General features: G+C 37.9%; 1 protein-coding gene across 36 annotated transcripts in view; it reads left to right on the plus strand.

The window, feature by feature from the left end:
• PTPRD (protein tyrosine phosphatase receptor type D) overlaps positions 1-25,522 on the plus strand; it is a 2,337,809-nt gene that overhangs the window by 1,898,960 nt on the left and 413,327 nt on the right. For all 36 annotated transcript variants that reach the window (XM_050761934.1, XM_050761936.1, XM_050761930.1 and 33 more), the window contains one exon: positions 13,178-13,344. In XM_050761934.1, the coding sequence (XP_050617891.1) occupies positions 13,281-13,344 (64 nt within the window). In that variant the 5' untranslated portion in view covers positions 13,178-13,280. The remainder of the gene's footprint in view (positions 1-13,177; positions 13,345-25,522) is intronic.

A 25,522-nucleotide genomic window follows, 5' to 3' on the forward strand; every position in this document is an offset into this window, starting at 1 on the left:
GATTGCTCCACTGCACTCCGGCTTGGGTGACAAGAGCGAGACTCCGTCTCAAAAATAAAAATAAAAAAAAAGACGTGGGGTCTTATTATGTTACCCAGGCTGGTCTTGAACTCTTGACCTCAAGTGATCCTCCGCCTCAGCCTCTGAAAGCACTGGAATTACAGGCATGAGGCACTGTGCCTGGCCCAGCAGAGAAGTTTGATTGAAGTTTTTGTTCAGCATTTCCTTTTCTTTTAGTTTGGTGGGCCGTTCATTTAAGATTACATTTGGTTTCTAGAAAGTTTGATGTTGAGAAAGTTACTACATCTAGTTTGCTAGTAGGCTTTTAACGACTTTAAACTCCTTTTTTGATATCCATATTGTATATTTTGTTTGAGTATTTTATAGAAGTACAATAAAAATGACAGTACTTTAAAATGTCTTTTTCCGGAGGTCTCAAATATATTTTCTAAAAGAGTGAGTATGGGAAAAATATTTTTTTCACTGCCACTCAGATACATCTTGGTATGGGAAATGCATAGTGCCTTTATTGCTGCAGGAAATTTTCGTACTTTATTATCAAATCACTTTATAATGCCAACTTCTTTTGAAAAATAACCATTGTGTATCTTTATTTCTTCTTTCAATATGGCCGTGTTGCCCTCAGCAACTTTATAAAAAGTGCACTCAGGCTGATGTCTCTCCACTGAGATAACTAGACACTATAACTCTGTGAATTCAGAATCTAACCCATTCCCACCTTGTCACAATTACTCAACATATATCCTTACTAACATTTAAATTTTATAGAGAAAAAAAAATGGTGGCTCATGCCCGTAATTCCAACACTTTGGGAGGCCAATGTGGGAGGATTGCTTGAGTCCAGAAGTTCAAGACCGGTCTGGGCAACGTATCAAGACCCCTTCCCAATAAAAACTGAAAAACCAAGTGTGGTGGCACTCGCCAGTAGTCCCAGATACTCTGGGGGCAGAGGCAGGAGAATAGCTTGAGCCCAGGATTTCTAGGCTGCAGTTACCTGTGATTGTGCCACTGCATTCCAACCTGGGCGGCAGAACAAGACCCTATCTAAAAGAGAGAGCGAGAGCGAGAGTGAGAGGAGGATAGAGAGAGAAAAACTCCGTAAAATGGAACTTGATAGTAATATACAAAATAGATATGCCTTAAGGTGGTATTATTAATACCACCTTATTAATAGTGTCTGCATGTTATTCATTAAATTACAAATGTGAGAATTTGGAAAATCTATTTCTGGTTAATTATTTTTCCTTCCAAGCACATCTATAAACTTTTATTCTAAGATACACAAGTACATAATAACAGGTACTAAGTTAAAGATTGATTCTTTAGAGAATTTTTGACTCATGGGATAAACTTTCATTTGTGAATTATTTATTGGTCTAGGACAGTGACTGCCAAATACCTTCATTCAATGAGATTCTTTCATCCTGCCTTCCTATACCCCGCCTTTAAGGCTGCCTTCCCCTTTCATTTATGCCCATTGTAATATTGTCTCTTTGCTAATTAAAGGAGGGACTTTTTCTTTATGTTGATCACTTTAGAATTAATCATGACATCGCTTCAGCTATCTATTTCTGTTTCAGTAAGTCAGAGATAGTAAAAGTAGATACCGTGCTGTAGAAGAAAGAAAACTGGTTCTAAGCCCTCTTCTGAGACTACTCAACTTGTGCATTCTGAGGTTATTAATTCCATTATGTCCTTGTACTTCATGCAGTGTCTGTTAAATGAGAGGGTTGCCCAAAATGTTCTGTTATTTTTTTCTTCTGATTTTTATCAATCTATGGTTTCATTGAAGGAGGGAGTAGATGTGAAGAGGGCAGTAACAGTAAAGATGAGTGCAATATAACTGAATGAACTATATGGACAGGGTGAGAGAGGTGAAGAGTGTATTTTGGATATATATGGTTAATATTTGTCCTGTCTACCTTTCTTTAGATTTTATGTTTCTGTTTGGTTTGATAGTCATTTATTTAGTTTCCCCACACAACCTATTTCCTCTACTATGTAAATTTTTTTTTTTTTTTTTTTTTTTTTTTTGAGACGGAGTCTCGCTGTCTCCCAGGCTGGAGTGCAGTGATGCGATTTCGGCTCACTGCAAGCTCTGCCTTCCGGGTTCACACCATTCTCCTGCCTCAGCCTCCCAAGTAGCTGGGACTACAGGCACCCGCCGCTATGCCTGGCTAATTTTTTGTATTTTTAGTAGAGACAGGGTTTCACCATGTTAGCCAGGATGGTCTCGATCTCCTGACCTCGTGATCTGCCCACCTCAGCCTCTCAAAGTGCCAGGATTACAGGCGTGAGCCACCGGGCCCGGCCTGTAAATTGTTAATAGTGTCTTAGAGAGATGTCAGAATAGTCATGAGGACAACATTGAGATTATAAAGAGAATGTTCTGCTTTTAAAATTCATTTTTTATTTCAACAGGTTTTTGAGGAACAGATGGTGTTTGGTTACATGAATAAGTTCTTTAGTGGTGATTTCTGAGATTTTGGTGTACCCATCGCCCAAGCAGTGCACACTGTACCCAATGTGTAATCTTTTATCCCTCACGCTGCTGCCAGCCTTTCTCTTGAGTCCCCAAAGGCCATTTTGTCATTCTTATGCCTTTGCATCCTCATAGCTTAGCTCCTGCTTATGAGGGAGAACATGCAATGTTTGGTTTTCCATTCCCGAGCTACTTCACTTAGATAATAGTCTCCAATTCCATCTAGGTTGCTGCAAATGCCATTATTTCATTCCTTTTTGTGGCTTAGTCGTATTCCATGGTATAAATACACTACATTTTCTTTATCCACTCTTTGATTGATGGGCATTTGGGCTGGTTCCATATTTTTGCAGTTGTGAATTGTGCTGCTGTATACATGCATGTGCATGTATCTTTTCCTATAATGACTTCTTTTCTTCTAGGTAGTTGCCTAGTAGTGGGATTGTTGGATCAAATGGTAGATCTACTTTTAGTTCTTTAAGGAATCTCCACACCGTTTTCCATAGCGGTTTTACTAGTTTACATTCTCACCAACAGTGTAGAAGTGTTCCCTTTTCACCACATCTACACCAACATCTATTTTTTATTTTATTTTTTTGATTATGACCATTCTTGCAGGAGCAAGGTGGTATTGCATTGTGGTTTTGATTTGCATTTCTCTGATTGTTAGTGATCAGGGAGCATTTTGTGAGCATTTTTCCATATGATTGTTGGCCATTTGTATATCTTTTTTTGAGAATTGTCTGTTCATATCCATAGCCCACTTTTGAATGTGATTGTTTTTTTCTTGCTGATTTGAGTTTGAGTTCTTTGTAGATTCTGGATGTTAGTCCTGCGTCGATGTATGGATTGTGAATATTTTCTCCCACTCTGTGGGTTGTCTGTTAACTCTGCTGATATTATTATTATTTTTTGCTGTGCAGAAGCTTTTTACTTTAATTAAGTCCTATCTATTTAATCTTTGTTTTTGTTGCGTTTGCTATTGGGTTCTTGTCATGAAGTCTTTGCCTAAACCAATGTCTAGAAGGGTTTTTCTGATGTTATCTTCTAGAATTGTTATGATTTCAGGTCATAGATGTAACTCTTTGATTCATCTTCAGTCGATTTGTGTAAAAGGTGAGAGATGTATGAAGAGAATATTCTCTAATTCCACTTTCCTTAGCCATTTGTGACAGCCTTTCACCATTCCACTATCAATCTCTGTTGCTAGCAGTGATATGAGAAGACAATCCTCGAAACTGAATATTTCTTTCCTGAGACTGTTCCCTTAGAGAAGAGCTAAGCTCCCATCATGAGACATGGGAGCCATATCTACTCACTGACAGACATCAGTGCAATGTCTGTTCCATTTAACAGCTTCATTCTTTTAATTGGTGACAATATTTATGCTGCCTAAGCCTGTGAACTAAACTTTTAAGGCAAGCCAACTTTGGTTCTAACTTAGGACAAAAAGGGAAATTTGGGTGTCATCCATATTCCCATGCCCAGAAATTCAAATCTGTTTTGAGTTTATGTACGAAAACTGTACTGGAAACACCTAAAATTGGTGGGTTTAGAAAGCAATGTATTAGATATCTCTTAAAAGTTCCTTTTTTTTTTTTTTTTTTTGAATTTTCCCTCCATACCAATGAGCTGTTCTAGGACAGGGTTTCCCACCCTCAGCACTCCTGACATTCTGCATGGGGTAATTTTTTGTTGGGGAGCAGGTAGCTGTTCTGTGTGTTATAGGGTATTTGGCAGCATCCCTGGCCTCTACCCTTAGGTGCCATGGGTTACCCTCCTTGTGCTGTGACAACAAAAAGTGTCTCTGGGCATTCCCTGGGGGGAGAGGGCCAAGTCACTTTCGCAGCTGGCCCAGAGGTTTGATCACCCTGAGGGTGGAGCTACAGATAAATATTACACCTGTGAGGAGGCTAAATTAGTTTTCTTTGAGCCATCGTAATGAACTATTTAAAAACAATTAAAAGGTCCTCACTTTATTCTTAAACTAATCTTAAGGAAAAAAGATCAATGTAGATTATTCCCTTTAGAGGGTGTTAAATTCTCCTCAAAGTGAATTTTTAAAATTGCTTTTCATAGTAAAAGTAAAATATGTATTGCCAGACTTTTCCATACTATGTATTGATAGGGCTGAAACAAATAAAATAGATAGAATAATAAAACCTATTACCCATAACATTTAAAAAGATGTATTTTAAACAAAAATATTTTATATTCATTAAAAAACCCTGCTTTGATTTTTAAGATAATGACAAGATCAGTTACATTGATATAGAAATGATAGTTTCATATCCATGTATTCTTCAAAAATGCCAACACAGATCATGTAAAATGTTCTCATTATAAAAATAACTGTATGAGGTAATGCATATGTCAATTAGCTAAATTTAGTCATTCCACAATATATACTATATATACTTCAAAGCATCGTGTTGTGTATAATAAATACATACAGTTTTGTAAGTCAATTTAAAATAAAACAACAAATTATACATTACTATTTAGGATAAGATCCTATTGTAATGTGTGCAGTGTGTCATCAAGGAAATTTTAAGGCTATACTTACATATTAGTTTATTGGTCATAACTAATGTCTTTAGAGCTTGATGAATGTAGGTTATTAAAAGTGAAATATAGGGAATAATATGAGATTTTGTAACAGGTGCATAATCGCTTCATGATAAATTAGGCTTATGATGATACTCCTGGCATGAAAACGTCTTGTCTAAACCTTTTAATCAAGGGCATATTAATTACTTCTTTTGATTGATTGAACAAAATATCCTAATACATTATTTAACATAAAAAAGAAATACCCGGCCAGGCGCAGTGGCTCACACCTGTAATCCCAGCACTTTTGGGAGACTGAGATGGGCGGATCACGATGTCAGGAGTTCAAGACCAGCTTGGCCAGTATAGTGAAACCCTGTCTCTACAAAAAATACAACAATTAGCTGGGCATGGTGACGTGTGCCTGTAGTCCCAGCGACTCAGGAGGCTGAGGCAGGAGAATTGCTTGAACTCAAGAAGTGGAGGTTGCAGTGAGCCAAGATCATGCCACTGCACTTCAACTTAGGCAACAGAGTGAGACTTTGTCTCCAAAAAAAAAAAAAAAAAAATGCCTGAGTTTCAGTGGAAAGTGACTAGGTTGCATATCTTTGCATATCTGTCTACACTTTGCGAGAAAGATCAGTTTCTCACTTTTACAATGTCTTTTTGGGTGAAAGGAACAAATACTAGAGTTCCAGCAGCATGCTGAATAGACTTGTATTTTAATCGTCTCATTGCCAGTTTCTACTGGCATCACATAAAACTAGATAGAAGCTATGAATGCAGTAATGACTGAAAGAAACTTTAGATTCTTTTTCTAAAGCTATCCTTCTTTGCAAATCAGAATTACAGTTCTGTTTGCAGGGGAACAAATAGATACAAAGGGAGATGAGGTTTTTTTCCTTTCTATCTGTTCATTTCTCACGGCATACCTCTTTTTTTCCTTCCCAAAGGAGAAAGAAACAATGAAGGTTAATAATGTCATTTTGCCATCCTTGAAAATAACTAATATTTATATGTGCTTCCAATGTAAAGCCACTTGAAGTCTTACAGAGATGCATCAATAATAACTTGGAAAGTGAATCATAAACTATAGAAAGCTCAGAATAATAGCTATTGACTTTTTTTCTCTGTCAGAGTTAGGCATATAAGGGATCTTTTAAGTGTCTATATTGATAGGAGTTGTTTTACTCTTCAGGTAGTCTTAAAATTCAGTTGATTTCTTCAAAGAATCATTGTGTGCTTATAGTCACCTGGAGTCTTCATATTAAGTCATAGTCTAAGCCAAAAATTACATGATTGAATTATCACTTTGTATTTATATGCAATAGCTCTTAAACTACCTCGTTTTTTTTTCCTGATTGTCATAAAAACATGTTTAGGGCAAAACAGAAAAATTTGGAGTTTTTGATTTGATGTGCCAATTTTGTGGAGTATAATTTTGAGGTGTTATGAGTTTCTTACAAATAATTTCTTATATTTTTAGGTTTGACTGTTTTATTCAGAGGTGTCTGGTTTGTGGTGGTTTTTCATAGTTTTATTAAATTCAATAACCTTCTTCAATTGCCCCTTTTCTCAGTAATATTTTCCATAATTTACATTCAGGCTTTTGGTGCCCTGCATGTATTTAAGAATGTGTTTTCCATATCCCTCACTAATATTAATCGAATGTGGCCATTTCATTAAAACTATACAACTATACAAATTATTTCATGAGGCTGCTTAGACGTATGCTTGTCTTTTATGTCTATAGAACGTGGCAATCCTTTGCTGCCAGAAGTTCCTGTTCAGTAAGGAGAAATACAATAAAGTATGACACCCCATCTTTAACGTAATCTTTCCTTTGATATTAAAGGAACATTCATTAACACTATTTCTATTTGGATATTTTCCAGTTTTATAGTCAACCACTTATTGATCTTCCCTTTGCATTCTTGATCAGATGAGATTGGGCGTGTTCAGGGTAGTATGGTCGTAGACTGATCTTTCCTTTACATTCTATGCAGTAGTTTAAAAAAAATGAAATCTTTTTTTTATTTGGCAGGATAAGGGACACGGATGGGTTAGTGTAGTAGTCTGCTTTCACACTGCTGATAAAGACACTGGGAAGAAAAAAAGGTTTAATGGACCTTTTCCACATGGCTGGGGATGCCTCACAATCATGGCGGAAGGTGAAAATCATGTCTCACATGGCAGCAGACAAGAGAAAAGAGCTTGTGCAGGGAAACTCCCCCTTACATAATAATCAGATCTTGTGAGACTTATTCACTATCATGAGAACAGCACAGGAAAGACCTGCCCCTATGATTCAGTTATCTCCCACTGGGTCCCTCTCACAACACATGAGAACTCAAGACGAGATTTGGGTGGGGACACAGCCAAACTGTATCAGTGAGTGAGTGATCCAAAGGTTAAATGGGTATCCTCACATAACACAGTGAATCTTTAGTGTCTGATTATCAGGAAGCCAAGGACTACAAGAACTAAGAAATTCTCACCTCATTGTTTCAGTCTATACCCTATACCTCTGAAAAAATACTGACTTTTTTCTGTTCAGTGCTGTAAACGTGTAGTTGTAGTCTGTGCTGTCCAGTGGGGTAGCCACTCGCCACATGTGGCTGTTTAAATTTAAATTGAACTTTAATAAAATAAAAACTTTACTTCCTCAGTTGCACTAGCTGTGTTTAAAGTGGTCACTTATTAGTCAATGCAGATAAAAAGATTTCTATCCTGCAGAAAGTTATATCCATCAGCACTGGACGATTCTCGTTTTATACCACATTAAAATATTTAGATGGCTCCCTTCTCTTGGAAAATCCACAAGTCAGTGAAATGTTGAAAATTTGCTTTTGGGTTCTCTTCTCTTTTCAGGTACTTGTGTTGTAGCTGGACACTGAGGGCCTAGAGAATTCCTGGGGTGCCCCCTGAAACCTCTGCCAGGTGTGCTGTAGGCTCCAGACCCCTACTCTCCTTCACACTTCAGCCAGAGCAGCCCTGCTTTTGTCTGTTTTACAAATTGGAGATTCCTACCAGCACATCGTTTGTACAAATGGATCCTTCTCATAAATAATTAGAAGCCACATTCAGTTGATTTACAGAGGCCTGGTTTGGGAGGTAGATAAAAAGAAGTGATTTGGGGAAATCCTCCTTCCCATACCATCCCCCAACTTAATGCATATATTTTATGCATGTATGTTCAGGTTAAATATCATTATGATATTATTGCTTCTGAGATGTCTAGACTTGAGAGGATGGGTTTGTTATGATAGAAAAATGAAAAATGTTCAGAAATAAATAATGATACCTAATTTTAAGTGACAGCAGTTTTGTTTGTTTGTTTTGGTTAATTCTTTCCTTTTCTGTTTCCGTTTTCAGAGAAATGATTTGGTTCTCTAACTTTCTCCTAGAGTAACCAGTGAAATTTTTAAAATTATGAACTCATAGATTATAATGTAATTTGTTGTAGTTCTTTGCAGTTATTCTTCTTTTTGTCACTCAGATTTTCCATTTAGCTGATAGCCACCTCATCATCTTGGATTTTTTTTTTTTTTTTTATTTTTAATATAGCCTAGTAGTTCTGAAAACTTCCTTGCTTCTGGTATGGCAAGATGTTGGCTAATTTTCTACATTTCCCATATAAAACTCTTCTGAGAGACTAGGCCCCAGTTTGTCTTTTTTTTAAAGAAAATTTTAATACAGTATTTAGAAACAAATATCAACAGTATAGAAAGCTGAAAAAAATAGTACAAATCCTTTAACATTCATATTGGTTTGAATATGAATATACATATTACAGAAAAGTGTTACAATGGTAAGTTGAAGAAAAAGAGTTGGATAGGTGTCAGCTTATGTGAATGCTTGAAACCGTGATTTGTTAAGGCTTTTAGGCAAGTGCACTCTTTGTTGTTCGTTTCAAATTATATTACATGCATCGTATTGCCCTCTGAACTGTTAGTTTCTCCAACCACCCATGTACATACATACAAAAGCAAATATTCAGTTAATTGGAAATCTGCAAAATTATTGTTTCATAAGATCTTTGTGGTATGAGAAATAAGAAACCAGAGAGTTTTAAATTTTTTGAAATTTTATTTTAAATTCATATACATGGTTGAGTTCTATCTGCATGTCCCTGCTGATGAAAGACAGAGAGCCGGGTGCAGTGGCTCACATCTATAATCCCAGCACTTTGGGAGGCCTAGGTGGGTGGATCACGAGGTCAGGAGTTCAAGACCAGCCTGACCAACATGGTGAAACCCTGCCTCTACTAAAAATACAAAAATTAGCCAGGCATGGTGGTGCATGCCTGTAATCCCAGCTACTCAGGAGGCTGAGGCAGGAGAATTGCTTGAGCTGAGGAGGTGGAGGTAGCAGTGAGCTGAGATTGTGCCATTGTACTCCAGCCTGCATGACAGAGAATGAGACTCCATCTCCAGAAAGAAGGAGCAAAATATATGAAAATCAAAGGGTTGGCTTCTACTGAGGCTTTTTGGACAAATACTGAATAATGTGTGATGTAAGTTAGGTAAAACATGGTACTTTTCATATCACTGAATCTCCTTGCTCTTTTTTTTTTTTTTCGGAGTACTTAGCAACCCTTACTATAGATTAATGGAAGCTATTTATAATATTCTTTTATCCTCTTTATTTTTGGTTTAATTATTTTCTTAAGAATCCATTTTCAATTTTTGTACCTAAATTTAAATTCTACCTTACTGATAGGCAGCCAGCATTCCCTTTTGGCAATGTTGCTGTGTCATAAACAAGATAAGGAATGGAGATTAGCTGGAATGAACATTTAGAATAGATTTTATCTTCACACCTCTGATCTCCTTTGGGCACAACCCATTTAAATATAAATATGTATGTTTATAGCTGCTTTCGTTTCTAGAGTGCTAGATCCTATCACTGTAGGAAGTCCAGGAGTAACAGTTGAAGGTTCATTTGAAAAAATTTGGTCTTCTTATGCACTTCAGCTGAGTAGGAGGAAAAGCCAAATCACTTCTTCCCTGAGCGAGCATTCATAGGTCTCCATCTCTGTGATCACACGGAGTCATTATGTAGCAGTTGGCTCTGATACGCTTGCACAGACACAAATTGAGTCCGACAGGACCGATGTCTTCTGGACTCTGCTGTCATTTGAAATGCTGGCATGAGGATGGCAGCAGTGAAAGCGGGAGGAGGGGGATGGGGAGGGGAGAGCTGATTTCTTTAGCACTTTTCCTAGGAACTTTTGAGATTTTTAACATTTGATAGCTGTGAACTGCTTGAGAAGTTGTTTTTCAGAGGAAATTGATAACAATAGCTGATTTGGAACAGCTGGCCAACTTCTGGATTCAAGAAATTTTCCAATGTACAACTTGCTGCTTCATGTCACCTGTCACCCATTTTTTTGTTTTTTAAAGAGGCTAATAATAGAAGATTCCTCTCTTTCTTTTTAGTTTTATCTTTCCTGCATTCAAACTGCTAATGAATAGTAATAAAAAAGATAATACCTTTAAAAAATTTTTTGTTCTCACGCTGAAGCTCAGTTTCAGAAAAGACATACCATGGTATCTGTATTACAGTTATTTTTAAAGTACAAGTTATTTTAGTGGATTAGGTTATTTCTGGATATCTCTAGTATTTCCTGTCAAAAATTTTGTATATGTTTCAAATACTTCAGTATAAAAAAATTAAAGGTATGCAGTTTCATTTTGCAAATGAATACTGATAGTCATTTTCAAATTTTTTCTGCAGTGATAGAGGATGCAATAGGATGTGATCTACTCTCTCTTTTTAAATTTTTCATTAAGAGTGTACTCTGTATAAGAGTCTATGCTAGATTTATTGAGGGTTCTATAGGTACAATTATTTAACACGTGAAGAATCATACTTCAAATGATTGCTTGGAGCCAGTCAGTCACTGGCTTCCTTCTTAATTCCTACCAGGACCACCATTACTCTTAAATCTTGTATCACTTCTCACCTGGAACTCTTGCTGTGGCCTAATAGCATTCTCTAAATCATCCGTGGTCCAGTTGTCAGTTAATCTTTCCAAAGCCTTATTCTATGTTGTTCCTCTGCTCTGAAACATTAAATAGCTCTTTTTGTAGTTTGCCGAGTAAAGGCCATTTGACTTAGATCACCATCCAAGGCTCTCTGTGACCTATTTTTTTTTTTTTTTTTTTAAGTCTGAATCTTTTTTTTTTTTTGAGAAGAAGTCTCACTTGTCACCCAGGCTGGAATGCAGTGGCAGGACCTTGGCTCACCAAAACCTCTGTCTCCTGGGTTCAAGTGATTCTCCTGCCTCAGCATCCCGAGTTGCTGGGATTACAGGTGTACACCACCAAGCCCGGCTAATTTTTTTTTTGCATTTTTAGTAGAGATGGAGTTTCACCATGTTGGCCAGGCTGGTCTTGAACTCCTGGCCTCAGGTGATCCTCCTGTCTCGGCTTCCCAAAGGGCTGGAATTACAGGCGTGAGCCACCGTGCCTGACTCTGAACCATTTTCTTTTGTTTCATCTTCTGGTTTTCCTAATAGAAGATAGTTTCCTATGACTTCAACCAGAAGGTTCTCAAAGTGTGGTCTCTGGACTAGCAACATCAGCATCTCCCAGGAACATGTAGAAATGCAAATTTATGCAAATGTGTGACTCAGGCCTGTAATTCTAGCACTTTGGGAGGCCAGGAGTGGTGGCTCATCCCTGTGATCCTAGCACTTTGGGAGGCTGAGGCAGGCAGATCACTTGAGGCCAGGAGTTTGAGACCAACCTGGCCAACATGGTGAAACCTTGTCTCTATTAAAAGTACAAAAATTAGCCAGGCATGGTGGTGGGCACCTGTAATTCCAGCTACTTGGGAGGCTGAGACAGGAGAATCACTTGAACCTGGGAAGCAGTGTTTGCAGTGAGCTGTGATTGTACCACTGCACTACAACCTGGGTGACAGAGTGAGACTGTCTCAACAACAAAAAAAAGCAAATTGTTGAATTATTGGATCCCCACCACAGACCTAGTGACCCACAAACTGTGACGGTGGTACTCACCCATCTGTTCTAAGAAGCCTTCCAGGGGACCCGATGCATGCTGACCTTTGGGAGGCCCTGTTCCAACCAAACCAGGAAACTCACGTTTTCCAAAGGTCCTTTCCCACTGCCCTGCCTTTGCATAGAATTCCTGGAATGCCTTTTCATCATCTTGTTAAAATCCTGCATAAACTTCAAGGCCTAGTTTGAGACACTATTTCCATGATGTCAGTCTTGATCCTATCTTTTACAGCATTATCTGGTTTTCCTTCCTGGAACTAATCACTTATTAAATTATACTAGTCATCTGGTATACCTGCTTTATTTTCCCTACTAATCTGGAAACAAAAATAATAGAACCTGACTCATCTTTCTACCTTGAGACTCCTTGTGCTGTAACTCTTGATGCCTTGCACACAGTAGGTGCTCTAAAAATAGTTTATGGCTTCTTGATTTTACGGAGAAGATTGAGGAAATTAAACCATTGCCCAGGAGACATATAAAAATCCTATTAAATGAAAGAGCTCATTCTAACTATTGTTTTGACTTATTGATGCCAAACTAGATTTGAACGTTGATGTGTCTTCAGGGAAGAAGCCAAATATGCTAGTGTAAAAAATTCTAACCTCCACTGTTTACCTGGAGAAGTTGAATTAGTCCTGTCATTTCACCTGATGCCAAGAAAGCAGCTTCCATTATTGTGTCAGTAATAGACTTTTATCCTGCACGGAGGAACTTCTCTTAAATCTTTCTCACAGCATTGGTGTGCTTCTTTCCACTGATGTATTTACGTAATGTTTCATAAGAAGTGTCAGTTCTTTTTCAGGTTCTTTGCCCAAAAGGTGGCATAAGCAAAGAATGAAATTCAAGGTGATTGGGCCTAAAATTGGGATTGCGAGAGCTCCCACATAACACAAACTCAGATATCCTAAGACTCCTACATTTTACAAACCAAGTTATTTCCTTCCTAATACAAAGCACGACCATTACAATTTATTGTGTATTGTCAATGGATTGTGTCTGTCATGGTGATTGTGATGGAACCGGGGGGGAGGAGTAAGAAATCTAAACATCTTTGTGTTTTCTTCCTTTTCTTTTCTCTGCCTCCCCCCTTTCAGGCTCTGAAAGTGTTCCAGCTGAAATTTCAGATCGGACAGACTCGCTGCGGCTCCGGAGGCAGTGATTCCAAGCTGCTCGTGCGCGCTGCTGCCAAGCTGCAGGATGGTGCACGTAGCCCGGCTGCTGCTGCTGCTCCTCACTTTCTTCCTCCGCACGGATGCTGAGAGTAAGCCATTCTCCCCTTCTCTAGGGGGCTGTGACCATAATGAGTGGTTTTGTTTGCCGTTGGCACCAGGCTCGGGGCCTCTGAATACATTTCCTTTGGAAGTAAATCCTGAGACACTGTGGGATCCTCCTTGGCTACCAGCCAGCCTTTGAAAGAGATTATTGACGTGACTTCCTCACCATTTCCTCTCCCTTTTAATACCCCTTTTCTTGTGCATCTAACTGCTCCTCCTGTTTATTTATTTTTTTTTTTATACCTCTTATCAGCCTGGTAGCAAAGATATTATGAGACCAAGAATATAACTCAAACAGGTTAACCAGTTGGTGGTGCCAATAAGTAAACATTGTTCAGACTCACTCAAAATTTCTTTATTTTTGTGGATCGTTCCTTGTTTAGAAAAATGCACAATGTCACATTGAGCCTAATTAAACTTCCAAGCCCTTGTAGCTGTCATAGCAGCTGTTCTAATGTACTGTTTCCGACAGCTGTCGTCGAGTACAGTATTCAAACAAATCAAGCAGAACTGACAACTTTGTGGCTGGATGAAGGGTCTGGAAGTATGAGGAGAATTCTGTGGACTAGAGACACCAAAGTTTGGATTAATGAACTCAGTTTATGAAACTGCTATTGTGGTCAGTTAGCTTGACAATTAATGAGAAGATCACGTCTCCTTCCTAATTAGGAAATCATTAGGTCTACCTTGTTTACATGCATTTATTTTCCCATCTGTCCCGCGGCTTTTTGGAAGAGAAAGTACTAGAGAAAGGCATGTCTCGGCCTTGTACTCCCTGACGTGTGGGGTTCCTCGGTAGTGGTTTAGTTCATACGTGAGTTGGCCATTCTCTTTGGGAATCCCCTAGTATCAGCAAAATGTGTAACATCTGCAGTCATTAACGTTTCTCTCCACTGACTATTTCAGTGAGATTAAATTTGATTCATGTTAAGGATGTTTCCAACACAAGGATCCTGTGTCATCTTGGCCCCTTCCTATTAATTGCATTTTGACAAGAAATCCCTCACGAGCCACCAATTGCTTCATTGAAATAGGAGCTCTATTTTCTACAGAGGTATTTTGAAAAGTGAAAGGAATAACATTAATAATAATATACATATGTAACATGCATGTTTTAAGCACAACATTCTCTGGTTAATAATGTATATAGTTTCCTAATTAGCACTTGGGAGTGTCAATTTAAGGTGAAGCCAAGGAATTTCGATTCTAATGCCAGCAAATAATTAACTGGGAAAAGACCCAAATATAAGATGTTCTTGTTATTTTAAAGCCTTTTATATCAAAGCTTATTTTAAAGGTGAAATCTAAATTTAGTTTATTAAAGAGAAGTTGAGACTATGGTTTTATTATTTTTGTTTGGCTAGAGTGCAAAAGTAAGTTGTTTCACCATTGTTAATTTTTGGCAGAAGTCCATTTAGACCCTGGGAGCCTACTTTAATGTCAGATCATAGCTACAGGGTTTCTTAAAGTTACTAGATATAATTATTGTATGTCCATGAAGTTACCTTTCCAGATAAGCAAAAACGTTCTTCTACTGAGCAGTGCTGCCTTTGCTTAATTCTCTGGTGAAAAGTGGCAGACAGATGTGGAGTCGAGAAAGGAAGACTTTTAAAATTATGTTTGAAAAAACAATCTTTTATGCAGATAACCGTCATCTTACTGGTTTTCTCCTCCGTCTTCCTCTTCTTCATCACACTTCTTACGCTGTGTAGTCTTGCAAAAGAAATCACAAAGGCCCTTGTTAGCAGTTTTTAGTTAAGATATTTATCATGCTATATGTTTTGTGATATGAGCTTTCAACCTTAAGATGTCACTTGAAAAAGAATCTACTCCCTCTCACCCTTCCCATTATAGCTAAAAAGAGGAAACAGGCTTCAACTTTGCCAAATCAATTTTGATTAGCTTTGTCCTTGTCTAATCAGCCTCCATGTAGTATATTTTCCTTTTCACAGATTCATTTGGCACTCTTGAATAGCATGTGTATTCTGAAAGTTATTGACGAAAGAGGAAAATTTAACCATATCTTTTAAGGTACATTTTAAAAGAAAAAGGAATATCCATTTGCAATCTACCAGAGGATATTTGTGGTTTGTGAAAGCACATGGTAGAGTTGGAGATATTTCAGTCACTAAAAATGTTTAAAAACAATTGGTAAAATAGGATCCAGATTATAACTTATCAAATACTGTCATTACCTTTTCTTCAAACACTCAAAGATAAAGTTATAAGTAACACTAAAGAAAAATTTGATTTATTCACTATCATATAAAGATAATATTTTTCAGGCTTTTATTGCCTACCCAGGCAATAAAATACTACCAGAAATACTGATGTATTTCCTTATGTCTTCATTAGCACATCTGGCCTTCTTTGTTTTCCCTTTTACCTAACTGTGTTTTGTACTGATCCAAAGGATCAAGAGATATTAACAGTAGCTTGTCAGAGCCATTTTGGAACTCTGAAATAATTTTTTCAAATGTTTGTCCTCCTTTGAAAAAGAAGACTCTATGGGGGTGGGAATGGAAAGAAGCCACTCTAGTTTGCCATGTTAATCTAATGTGCCCAACTCACTCTCTTTGGAAATGATTAACTCCAAAAAGCCTGGGAGTCAGGGTTATAATCTGCTGTATAGAATGTCATAGCAAAGTACTGGGTGTGATGTTGCATTAAGGAGGAGAGCTCTTATGAGCCTTGGTTCAAACCTAGGTTGGAAAATTGTGATAATATCCCTCAGCAGAAAATTATAGTCTTTGCCATTGCCAGTTTAAAATGCCCTATATATCTATCCACTATTATTTTAAAAAGCTAGACGTGTGTGTGTATCTGATTTCTGTTCATTCTGGTGTCTTGAATGGCTCAGATGATTTTGCTTGTTGTTTCTTGAATGCATGTCTGGACAGTAGACCTGTGATCTCAGGCAGAGGCATATGCTACTTCTGTTCGAGCAGCACGAGTAGCTCTTCTTCAGAGCTGGCCAACCAGTTTTGTGGTTTAGGTAGTGCTTCGAGAACCATTCAACTATAACATGCATGCAAATTAGAGATTCATGTAGATTATAGTAATGTAATCCTCAGGTGAATGTTTTTCTTCTGGAGGAGTTTTCATAATAGCTTCTGTTTGTTTGCAATTTACCAGTCTTTAGAAAAGAAAAACTAAATACAGACCAAGAACCGGTTGTTAGCATCTTCTTTGTCAGACCAGTTTCACTCTAACGAAATCATTTGTAGCATACTCTTACATTCTAGACCTGAGTTTACGCTGTGGTCATTATAATTAGACCTGAGTGTTTGCGTGATCTCAGAAATAAAACTTTTTCTAAATTATAGAGACACACCGTTGCTAATTTAATTCCTCAGATGGTTTAGTTCATCCATTTACTTGTTGCTTTTTGTCATTGTTCCACTTCAGATTGTGAATACGTCCTCATTCTCCTTCCTTATTGTTAAAGAGCCTTGCTGTTGTCACTATATACTCGCAATATATCTGTCCCTTATGGAAGCAGTGAGTCCCTCCTCAACCCCCTTTGGTATTATATCACTGTAGCCCATGGAGTTTCTTTATTTCTTTGACATTAGAGCATAGACTGACATCTGTGTTGCAAGGTAATCATTTGTTACCTTAAGTATTTCCTGATGGGCAGCATAGAGTGATGGTTTAGAGTGTGAACTCTGAAGCCATAGTCTGGTTTTGAAGTCTGGCTGTCATTTGTAAATCATGCTCAGCCTCAGTTTCCCATCTTTGTCATTTTGATCAATCGTGCTCTTTGCTTCAGTTTTCCTATTTTTAAAATGTGGATGAAGGTGATGGTCATGACATAATACTCCTGGGTTTTGCGAAGATTTACTGAATAAACTCATACATCAGTAGATAAATAAAACTCATACATCAGTAGATACCACAAGGTAGGTGTTTCATGAATGTTAGCTGTTATTATATCATTATTCAACAAGATTTAGCAAACAGTTTTATTGAGCACATGTGTGAAGCACTGTGCTAAAGTGTTTGTTTTTTTTTTTTTAATTTGACCTAGAGATTATCAAAATTTGGATAGTGGATAAGCCAGGTTTTCTTGTAGCAAGTTAAAGTCTCCAGCTTGCTTCTCTGCAAAGTCCTATATGTAGGAGTTCTTATAAACCCTTGCTTCCGGGCATTAAATTGAAGATCAAGAGGGGAAATATAAAGCATATCTGCTTTAGTCAAGTGGTTAAAAAAAGCTTCGTAGAATTACACATTTAAAATTAATTTGGCTTGGGTAGAATGGATAGTAGAAGGTGTTTCCGCTGTTTGTACGGTTGCCTCTTATATACATTTTATTGAGCGGTTCACAGGAAGGAACTATAGAAATTTACTGTAGGTAAACACAGTAATACAGTGCCTCTTCAGAAAGCTGAAGGTAGGGGGTGAGCTTGTTGAGAAAGAGAGTGAGTGGCCGTTGATATGACCAGGAATTATCTTGCAGGAAAAAATTAAAAAAAAATTTTTTTTTGAGACAGTCTCAGGCTGGAGTGCAATCGTGTGATCTCGGCTCACCGCAACTTCTGCCTCCTGGGTTCAAACAATTCTCCTGCCTCAGCCTCCCTAGTAGCTGGGATTACAGGCATGTGCCACCATGCCTGGCTATTTTTTCTGTATTTTTAGTAGAGATGGGGTTTCTCCATATTGGTCAGGCTGGTCTCGAACTCGCAACCTCAGTTGATCCACCCGCCTCAGCCTCCCAAAGTGCTGGGATTAGAGGCATGAGCCACCATGCCCGGCCCCCAAAATGTTCTTAAGTTAGATTAGGGTGATGGTACTGAGTATAAACATAATATACTAAATACCATTGAATTGTATGCTTTAAATGGGAAAACTGTATGGTATTTGAATTATATCTCACTAAAGTTGTTAAAACAAGGGGAAAAAATAGCCAGTTGTGGTGGCACATACTTGTAGTCCTAGCTACTTGGGAGGTTGAAGAGAGAGGACTGCTTGAGCCCAGTTTAAGGCTGTAGCGACCTAGGATGACATCACTGCACTGCAGCCTGTGTGACAGAGAGAGACCCTGTCTCAAAACAAACAAACATACCTAAACCAAAACAAAAAGCAATTTCTGCTTACCCTAGTTCTTTGGTTAGAGTCCCTTTAGTATATGTAACCTGAAAGTAACCTGTATGTTTACATGATAAACATGTAACCATGTTTATCAATGCCTTCTAAATTAATAGAAGTGTGGCAAAATTACTCCCTCTTCCTTCCTCCCCTCACTTTAAAGTAGCTAAATTAGCAACACCCAGCTGCCTGCAGCAAGGAAGGTATTCCAGCTATTTTACCGATCCTGTAGCCTCATTGTGGAGTTTCTGTGGCTTTTTGAATTAATTGCTCCCAGCAGAGCTGTAGCTACCTAGTAAGATTAAGAATATGTCACAAAATCAACACATGTGTACACTTCAAAGCATTTTTTATTGAGTGTAGTAGGACTTGCTTTTTAAAACAATTCCAAAGTATGACCTGTTTGTTATCTCTATTTGGGAATAGGCCCTAAACTCTAAGGATGGAACAATATCAAAAGTATTTGTGAACTAATTCTTATTCTTTGTAATAGTCTGGTGGTCTTTGAGTCTACTGTTGTGTGATCTCCTGGTTTTTTTTCCCTTAACATTCTTAACTTCTTTCATTTTCCTCTCATTCAGTTACTGCGTACCTGATCTATTTGCTTTTTTCTTTTCCCTTTCTTTTTTGAGACAGAGTCTGGCTCTACTGCCCAGGCTGGATTAGTGCAGTGGCACAATCTCTGCTCACTGCAGCCTCCACTTCCTGGGCTCAAGTCATCCTCTCACCTCAGCTTCCTTAGTAGCTGGGACTATAGGCACGCACCACCATGCGTGGCTAATCTTTTTTTTTTGAGATGGAGTCTCACTCTGTCATCGAGGCTGGGGTGCAGTGGTACCGTGTCGGCTCACTGCAACCTCCATCTCCTGGGTTCAAGCAATTCTCCTGCTTCAGCCTCCCAAGTAGCTGGGATTACAGGTGCCCACCACCACACCTAGCTAGTTTATATGTATATATATGTGTGTGTGTGTGTGTGTGTATACATATATGTGTATATATGTGTGTGTGTATATATACGTATATATGTATATATGTATACACACACACACATATATACATATATATATTTAGTAGAGACCGAGTTTCTCCATGTTGGCCAGTCTGGTCTCGAACTCCTAACTTCAGGTGATCCACCCGCCTCAGCCTCCCAAAGTGCTGGGATTATAGGCGTGAGCCACCGTGCCCGGCCTTCTTGGCTAATTTTTGTATTTTTTTGTAGAGATGGGTTTTACCATCTTGCCCAGGCTGGTCTCGAACGCCTGAACTCAAGTGTTCTGCCAGCCTCAGCTTCTCAAAGTGCTGGGATTATAGTCTTGAGCCAGCACACCCAGCTGTACCTGACCCATTTCAAGTAACCTTGACTTACTTGGGAGCCCCATCCCCTCCTGCCCACATAGATGTGTTTCTTGTTAATTCAGAAACTCCAAGCCAGCCTCTATTTTGAAGTGAAGAATTAAAGGTAAAAGTCCTGTGATTGGATGGAGATGCCCCTTTAGAACCAGTTCTTTAACCTGTAATTAATATTTTATTTTTTCTTCAGTTTGCTTTAGCTTCACTTATTTCTTCACCAAACGTACGTGTGAATATGTGTGTGTGTGTGTGTGTGTGTGTGTCTGCTATATGGAAAGCTCTGTGTGAAGTGGTTGGAATATAAAAATTTTAAACAGTGTGGACCTATACCAGCCTGTAATCTATCTTCAGAATTCATAGCTAGTGTTTAGGATGCTCTCAAGCAATCTTCTCAGACTTTCTCTCCAGGCAGTAAGTAATGCATAAGTAATGCATAAAGAATGTGGACCCTATAGTAGAGTGCTTGCGTTCAAATCCTGCCTCTGCTGCATAATTACTCTGACCACGGGCAGGGTACAAATCTCTATGTGTCTCTCATCTGTAAAATGAAGATAAATATAGCACACACTTGATATAGTTATCATAAGGACTAAGGAAATAACTGTTTGTAAAGCATTTTGAATAATAGGATTAAATATTCACTAAACGTTATTAGTTGCTATCATGCCTTTTTTTTTTCTCATTAACTTGTATCATTTCCAAATTAGAAGCATCTATGTTTAGATCTCTGTTGGCATATATTATCCCATTAACTTCGCAATTTGAGCAGAATCTTTTAAAAATGTCAGTATGTATATTTACATACATTTATGATTTCAAAGGACATTGACTGATTGGTTCATTCATGTCTTTCATTTATAAATGTTTATTGGACACATTTCCTGTGCCAAGCATTGACTTAACTACTGAGGATAAAATGTGGAGAGAAAACAATATGATCCCTGCCCCTAAAAGCTTAAACTCTAGTTGCATAGCCAAATATTTCACATTAATTTTTAAAATTTACATTTTCTAACAGTAACAAGTATAGGGGAAGAAAATAGGCAGCCAAGTGGCTCATCTGTTCTGAAAAGTAATACACAGCTTTCCTGAGGGAGTGATTTAGTTTTTCTATTTTGAAATAATTTTTACGCTTAAAAGACATTACAAAAATCATACAAGAATTTCCCGTGTAGCTTTCATTCAGTTTTCCTAATATTAACATATTACATAATCACAGTACATTATCAAAACCAGGAAGTTAACTTTTGCACAGTACTGTTAACTATATGTGTTATATGGATTTTACCAGTTTTTACATGCACTTATTTTTAGCTATTATTATTTATTTTGGAGACAGGGTCTCACTCTCTTATCCAGGCTGGAGTGCAGTGATGCGATCTTGGCTCACTGCAGCCTCTGCCTCCTGGGCTTGGGTGATTCTCCCACTTCAGCATCACTAGTAGCTGGGATTACTGGCACATGCCATCACATCCAGCTAATTTTTGTATTTGTTTTAGAGACGGGATTTCCTCAAGTTGCCCAGGCTGGTCTCAGAATCCTGGGCTCAAGCTCTCCACCCACCTTGGCCTCCCAAAGTGCTGGAATTACAGGCATGATAAAAATAAGTGCACCTGGCTAAGTGATGGAGACTGGCTAAGACAAGGCTTCCTAAACCTTGTTCAAAGTCTTGGTTTTTATTCTATGAACTGCAGGAATCACTGAGTTATTTTTAAGCTGCTATAGGAAGACATTTACATTGTTAAAAATCAATGAGGCTGCATGGTGGAAAAATGCTTGGAGGGAGGCCAGCCAGAGTGGCCTTGAGATCTGTTAAGAGGCTGGTTGGAAGTTACGGAGAAGATTTGCTACAAGGGACTGGGGTGATAGAGGTTAAGGAGGCTAGCCTGCTTGACATTTAAAAACATTTTTTTAAATTGACTTTTGTGAAGAAGGATTGTTCTAAAACTTGAACCGCCAACAGATTGTTAAAATTTCGAGTGAAGGACAAAACCAAGTTAAGGGAACTAAAGTGTATTCAATACCTTGTAAGTAATCCTTTGTTTTTAACATGGCATTTTATAAATTCCCCCCAAATTTATCTTTACTCATTCTTGTAATTTCACTTTTTAATCATGAAGTTCAGACAGTTTTATTTAAACTTATCTTTTTGTTAATATCTGTTAAAAATGTGGAATCCAGAATCAGTTTAAAACTAAATCAAGTTCAGTGCCTCACTACAAAAGACATTACAATTTAGCTTTGTTCTCTCACAAAAGTTTTAAATTCACTGCACAATTAGTAATAGGTTTGCAAAAGTCAACATAGTACTGTGGCAGTTATTTATAATCACTACAGTTATTAAATCTGACTTTAAGATACACTAAGTACTTATATCTTCAGGTTAAAAAAATAGCACACAGTCTATTACTTTTAAGCTAAAAGTACACAAAGTATAACAAATCTACTAAACCAAGGACTTTTTCTTTCTTAGTTTTTTTTTTTTTTGTGTGTTAAGACAAATATATAAAGAAACATATACTTAAACCTTTTTAAGATGCTTATAAAGGAGGGAGAGAAAAATAAAATGCCATTGTTTGTCACTAAAAAAAGTCATTTAAACCTTTAACCTACAGTGATTTTAGGTTGATGCAAACTCCTCTAATATCTATATTTATCTTTTAAAACAAATTTAAATAACATTTCATTTAAAAGTAATAATACTTTTCATTTAACACATGACTACTGTGTTATACTTTTAACATTTAACACATGACTACTACCTCCAATAAGCCAGATCCAGATTCCTGTTGCCACAGAATTTATATTCTAGTTGGGATGTTGTGGAGAAAGGAGAAGTACAGCAAGACATGGCTATGGGCAACAAGTCACTGAACGGTGTGACTTTGGAGAGTGATAAATGCTGCAAAGATCTTAAAACAGCGCAATGTAATATGAGAGTGAAAGAGAATATGAAGGGAGAGGATAGGACTCGCCTTCGTTTGTCAAATGTCAAGGAAGGTGTTGCTGAGTGAGATACAACACTTGAGCCGAAGAATGGGAAGGGTCCAGCTATGAAAAAAATTGAGTTCAGAGTATCCAGGCAGATGGGGAGTGACTGTAAAGACCTTAGTGCAAGGAGGAGCCTAGTGTGTTCAAAGGACAAAATAAGGTCCAGGAGACAGATCATGGGGCCCTGGAGGTCTTATAAACAGTTTGTATTGCTGGGCTAGGTATTAAGAATCTGTGTAGGGAAACAGATATGTTATTGGGCCATCTATTTATGAACCTTGAGTTGGGTACTACTGTTCTCTACTAGAACAAAATGTATATATATTTTTCTACAAATAGTGCATTGAAAGTTTGGTACAACCTCCTGATCAAGTTATAAACTCACTGTCTAAACAGCTTAACTGAAATTTTCTTTGCACCAGTCAATATAGACTTAGAACACCAAAGACTTTGGTAAATAAAAGCACAAATGTCTGCTTTTAGCTCGTTATCTCTGGCCAGTTTTTTTTGTTTGTTTTTGTTTTTGTTTTTGTTTGTTTTTTTTTTAAAGCAGATGATAGTTTTACATTGGAAACCTGTGATTAAGTCTACACTTTCCTTCATCAATATCCATAGCTGCAAGATAGTGAAGGAGGGTACATTTGTAAAGTAAGGCTGTAATTGGAGGGTGATGGTCGACATAGAATTGCAGGGAAGAGAGGAACTTCAATAGGGCTTTTCCCTGTATGCTTCCATTTTGTCAAAATTACAGCAATGGGATTCCTAAGTGATTTGTAGGTTGGAGTCCCTATATAGATTAAAGCTTTTAAATAAAATATTTCCTGGTAAACTTCTTCCGTTTAAGAAAAAAAAAAACCCTTTATTGTTTATATGATTTAACATACTTGGATTTGTTTTAAGACCAATGGGAGTGTAAGGTAATACATAAAATGATTATGAAACCATAACTTAAATGTTTTATCTAAAATAGTAGATGGTGTTAGTAACCAGATTTGCCTTAAATAATGGCTCCCTTGCCTACCAGGAGCAATTTTCTCAGTTCTCCTTGGAGGGGAATTGAGAATAGGTAAGAGAATTCTGACCCTTTGGCGATGCTCATAGCTCTCACAGGTTCCTATGATGTTTAAATAAGATCTTGAATGTGAAGTCCTGTGAGGTTCAGTTTTCATTCCTTTGTCTCTCTCCACACACACACGCGCGCGCGCGCACACACACACACACACACACGGAGTAATACTCAATATATGGAGAAATCAGCTTTTTAACATTTTTGACCTATTGAGATGATTTTTCATATCAAGGAATTCTACCCAGAAAGGAGCTTACAGCCCAGTTGTGACAACCAGATGATCTGTCAACATTGAGAACTGTCCCCTGGGGGCAAAATCACCCAGTTGGGAAGTGCTGATGTTGCTTGTGAAAGCTTTGGTACGAACGTTGGAGCAGAGGTTAGGAGAGATAGGCGCTGCCCTTCTAATTAATATGGGATTTAGAAGGGAGAAATTTTATTAGAAATGTGATAGACCTTTCACAAGGTCTTGAAATCAGCTGTGCGAATTGGGAAAGAGAAATCGTAGTTCTGTGTGTATCTGTAAAACCAGAAGCAGATTGCCTTATCACTTTATGTCTCAGTTTTTGTTGTCTGGAGTACTAGATGATAACTATAGGATTGCTGTAAAGATGAAAGCAGGTTAACCAATGTAAGGTGTTTAGTACTATGCCTGACACATAGTAAACGCTAAATCAACATTAGCCATTATGATGATATTGACTATTTGATGATATATTACTTTTGTTAATATTTTATTTTCTATCAATAAAATGAATTTTAGCTTACACAGTGATTGCGATACCTCTCACTTGAATACTTGAATGATGATTTAAACACTTTATCTTCTTAGTTTTTTAAAAATGAAGTCTCAGTCATCCAGACTGGAGTGCAGTGGCATGATCCTGGCTCACTGCAACCTCTGGCTCCCGGGTTCAAGCGATTCTTGTGCCTCAGCCTCTTGAGTAGCTAGGATTACAGGCGTGTGCCAACATGCCTGGCTAATTTTTGTATTATTAGTAAGGATGGGATTTTGCCATGTTGGGGAAGCTAGTCTCGAACTCCTGACCTCAGGTGATCCCCCTGCCTCGGCTTCCCAAAGTGTTGGGATAACAGGCGTGAGCCACCACGCCCGGCCAATTTGAACACTTTATCTTCTTAATCTCATTTGTTCCTGAAAATTCTAAGAGTAGGCAACATAGCTTTTATTCTCCTCACTTCTCAGATTAAAAAAAAAATCCAAGGGTCAGAGTAGATGACCTGCCTAGAGCAAAAAGGTGAATAGGTGATGGGGAAGGACCTAGAACACACTCTCATGATTTCCTGTCCAGAGAAGAGGCAGAATAGCTGAAAAGAGCTCAAAATGCACAGCTGCCGGAGGGCCCAAGCGGTGCCATTGGGCATCAGGCCCAGAGTCACCCATGTTCATTATAATTCCTACGCCCCTCAATGATAGTCATCTTGAGGCCCTAGAGTCATGGAGGAAAGTTATGTCATAGTCACAACTTACACACTGTGTAAGAATTGAGAAGCACCAAATGGCTTTTAGAATGGCTTCTGTCCAATTTCAATTAAAAAAAAAAAACACATCAATTTGAAAAATTTTGATTTCTGTGTGACTAGCGTTTCATTGTAAAATGATTTCCATTTTTTTATTAGGCTTTCTTATTCTTATTCGTCAGTTTGAT

This window comes from Macaca thibetana, chromosome 15, assembly GCF_024542745.1.
Source record: "Macaca thibetana thibetana isolate TM-01 chromosome 15, ASM2454274v1, whole genome shotgun sequence".
In the NCBI taxonomy this organism is placed as follows: Eukaryota; Metazoa; Chordata; class Mammalia; order Primates; family Cercopithecidae; genus Macaca; species Macaca thibetana.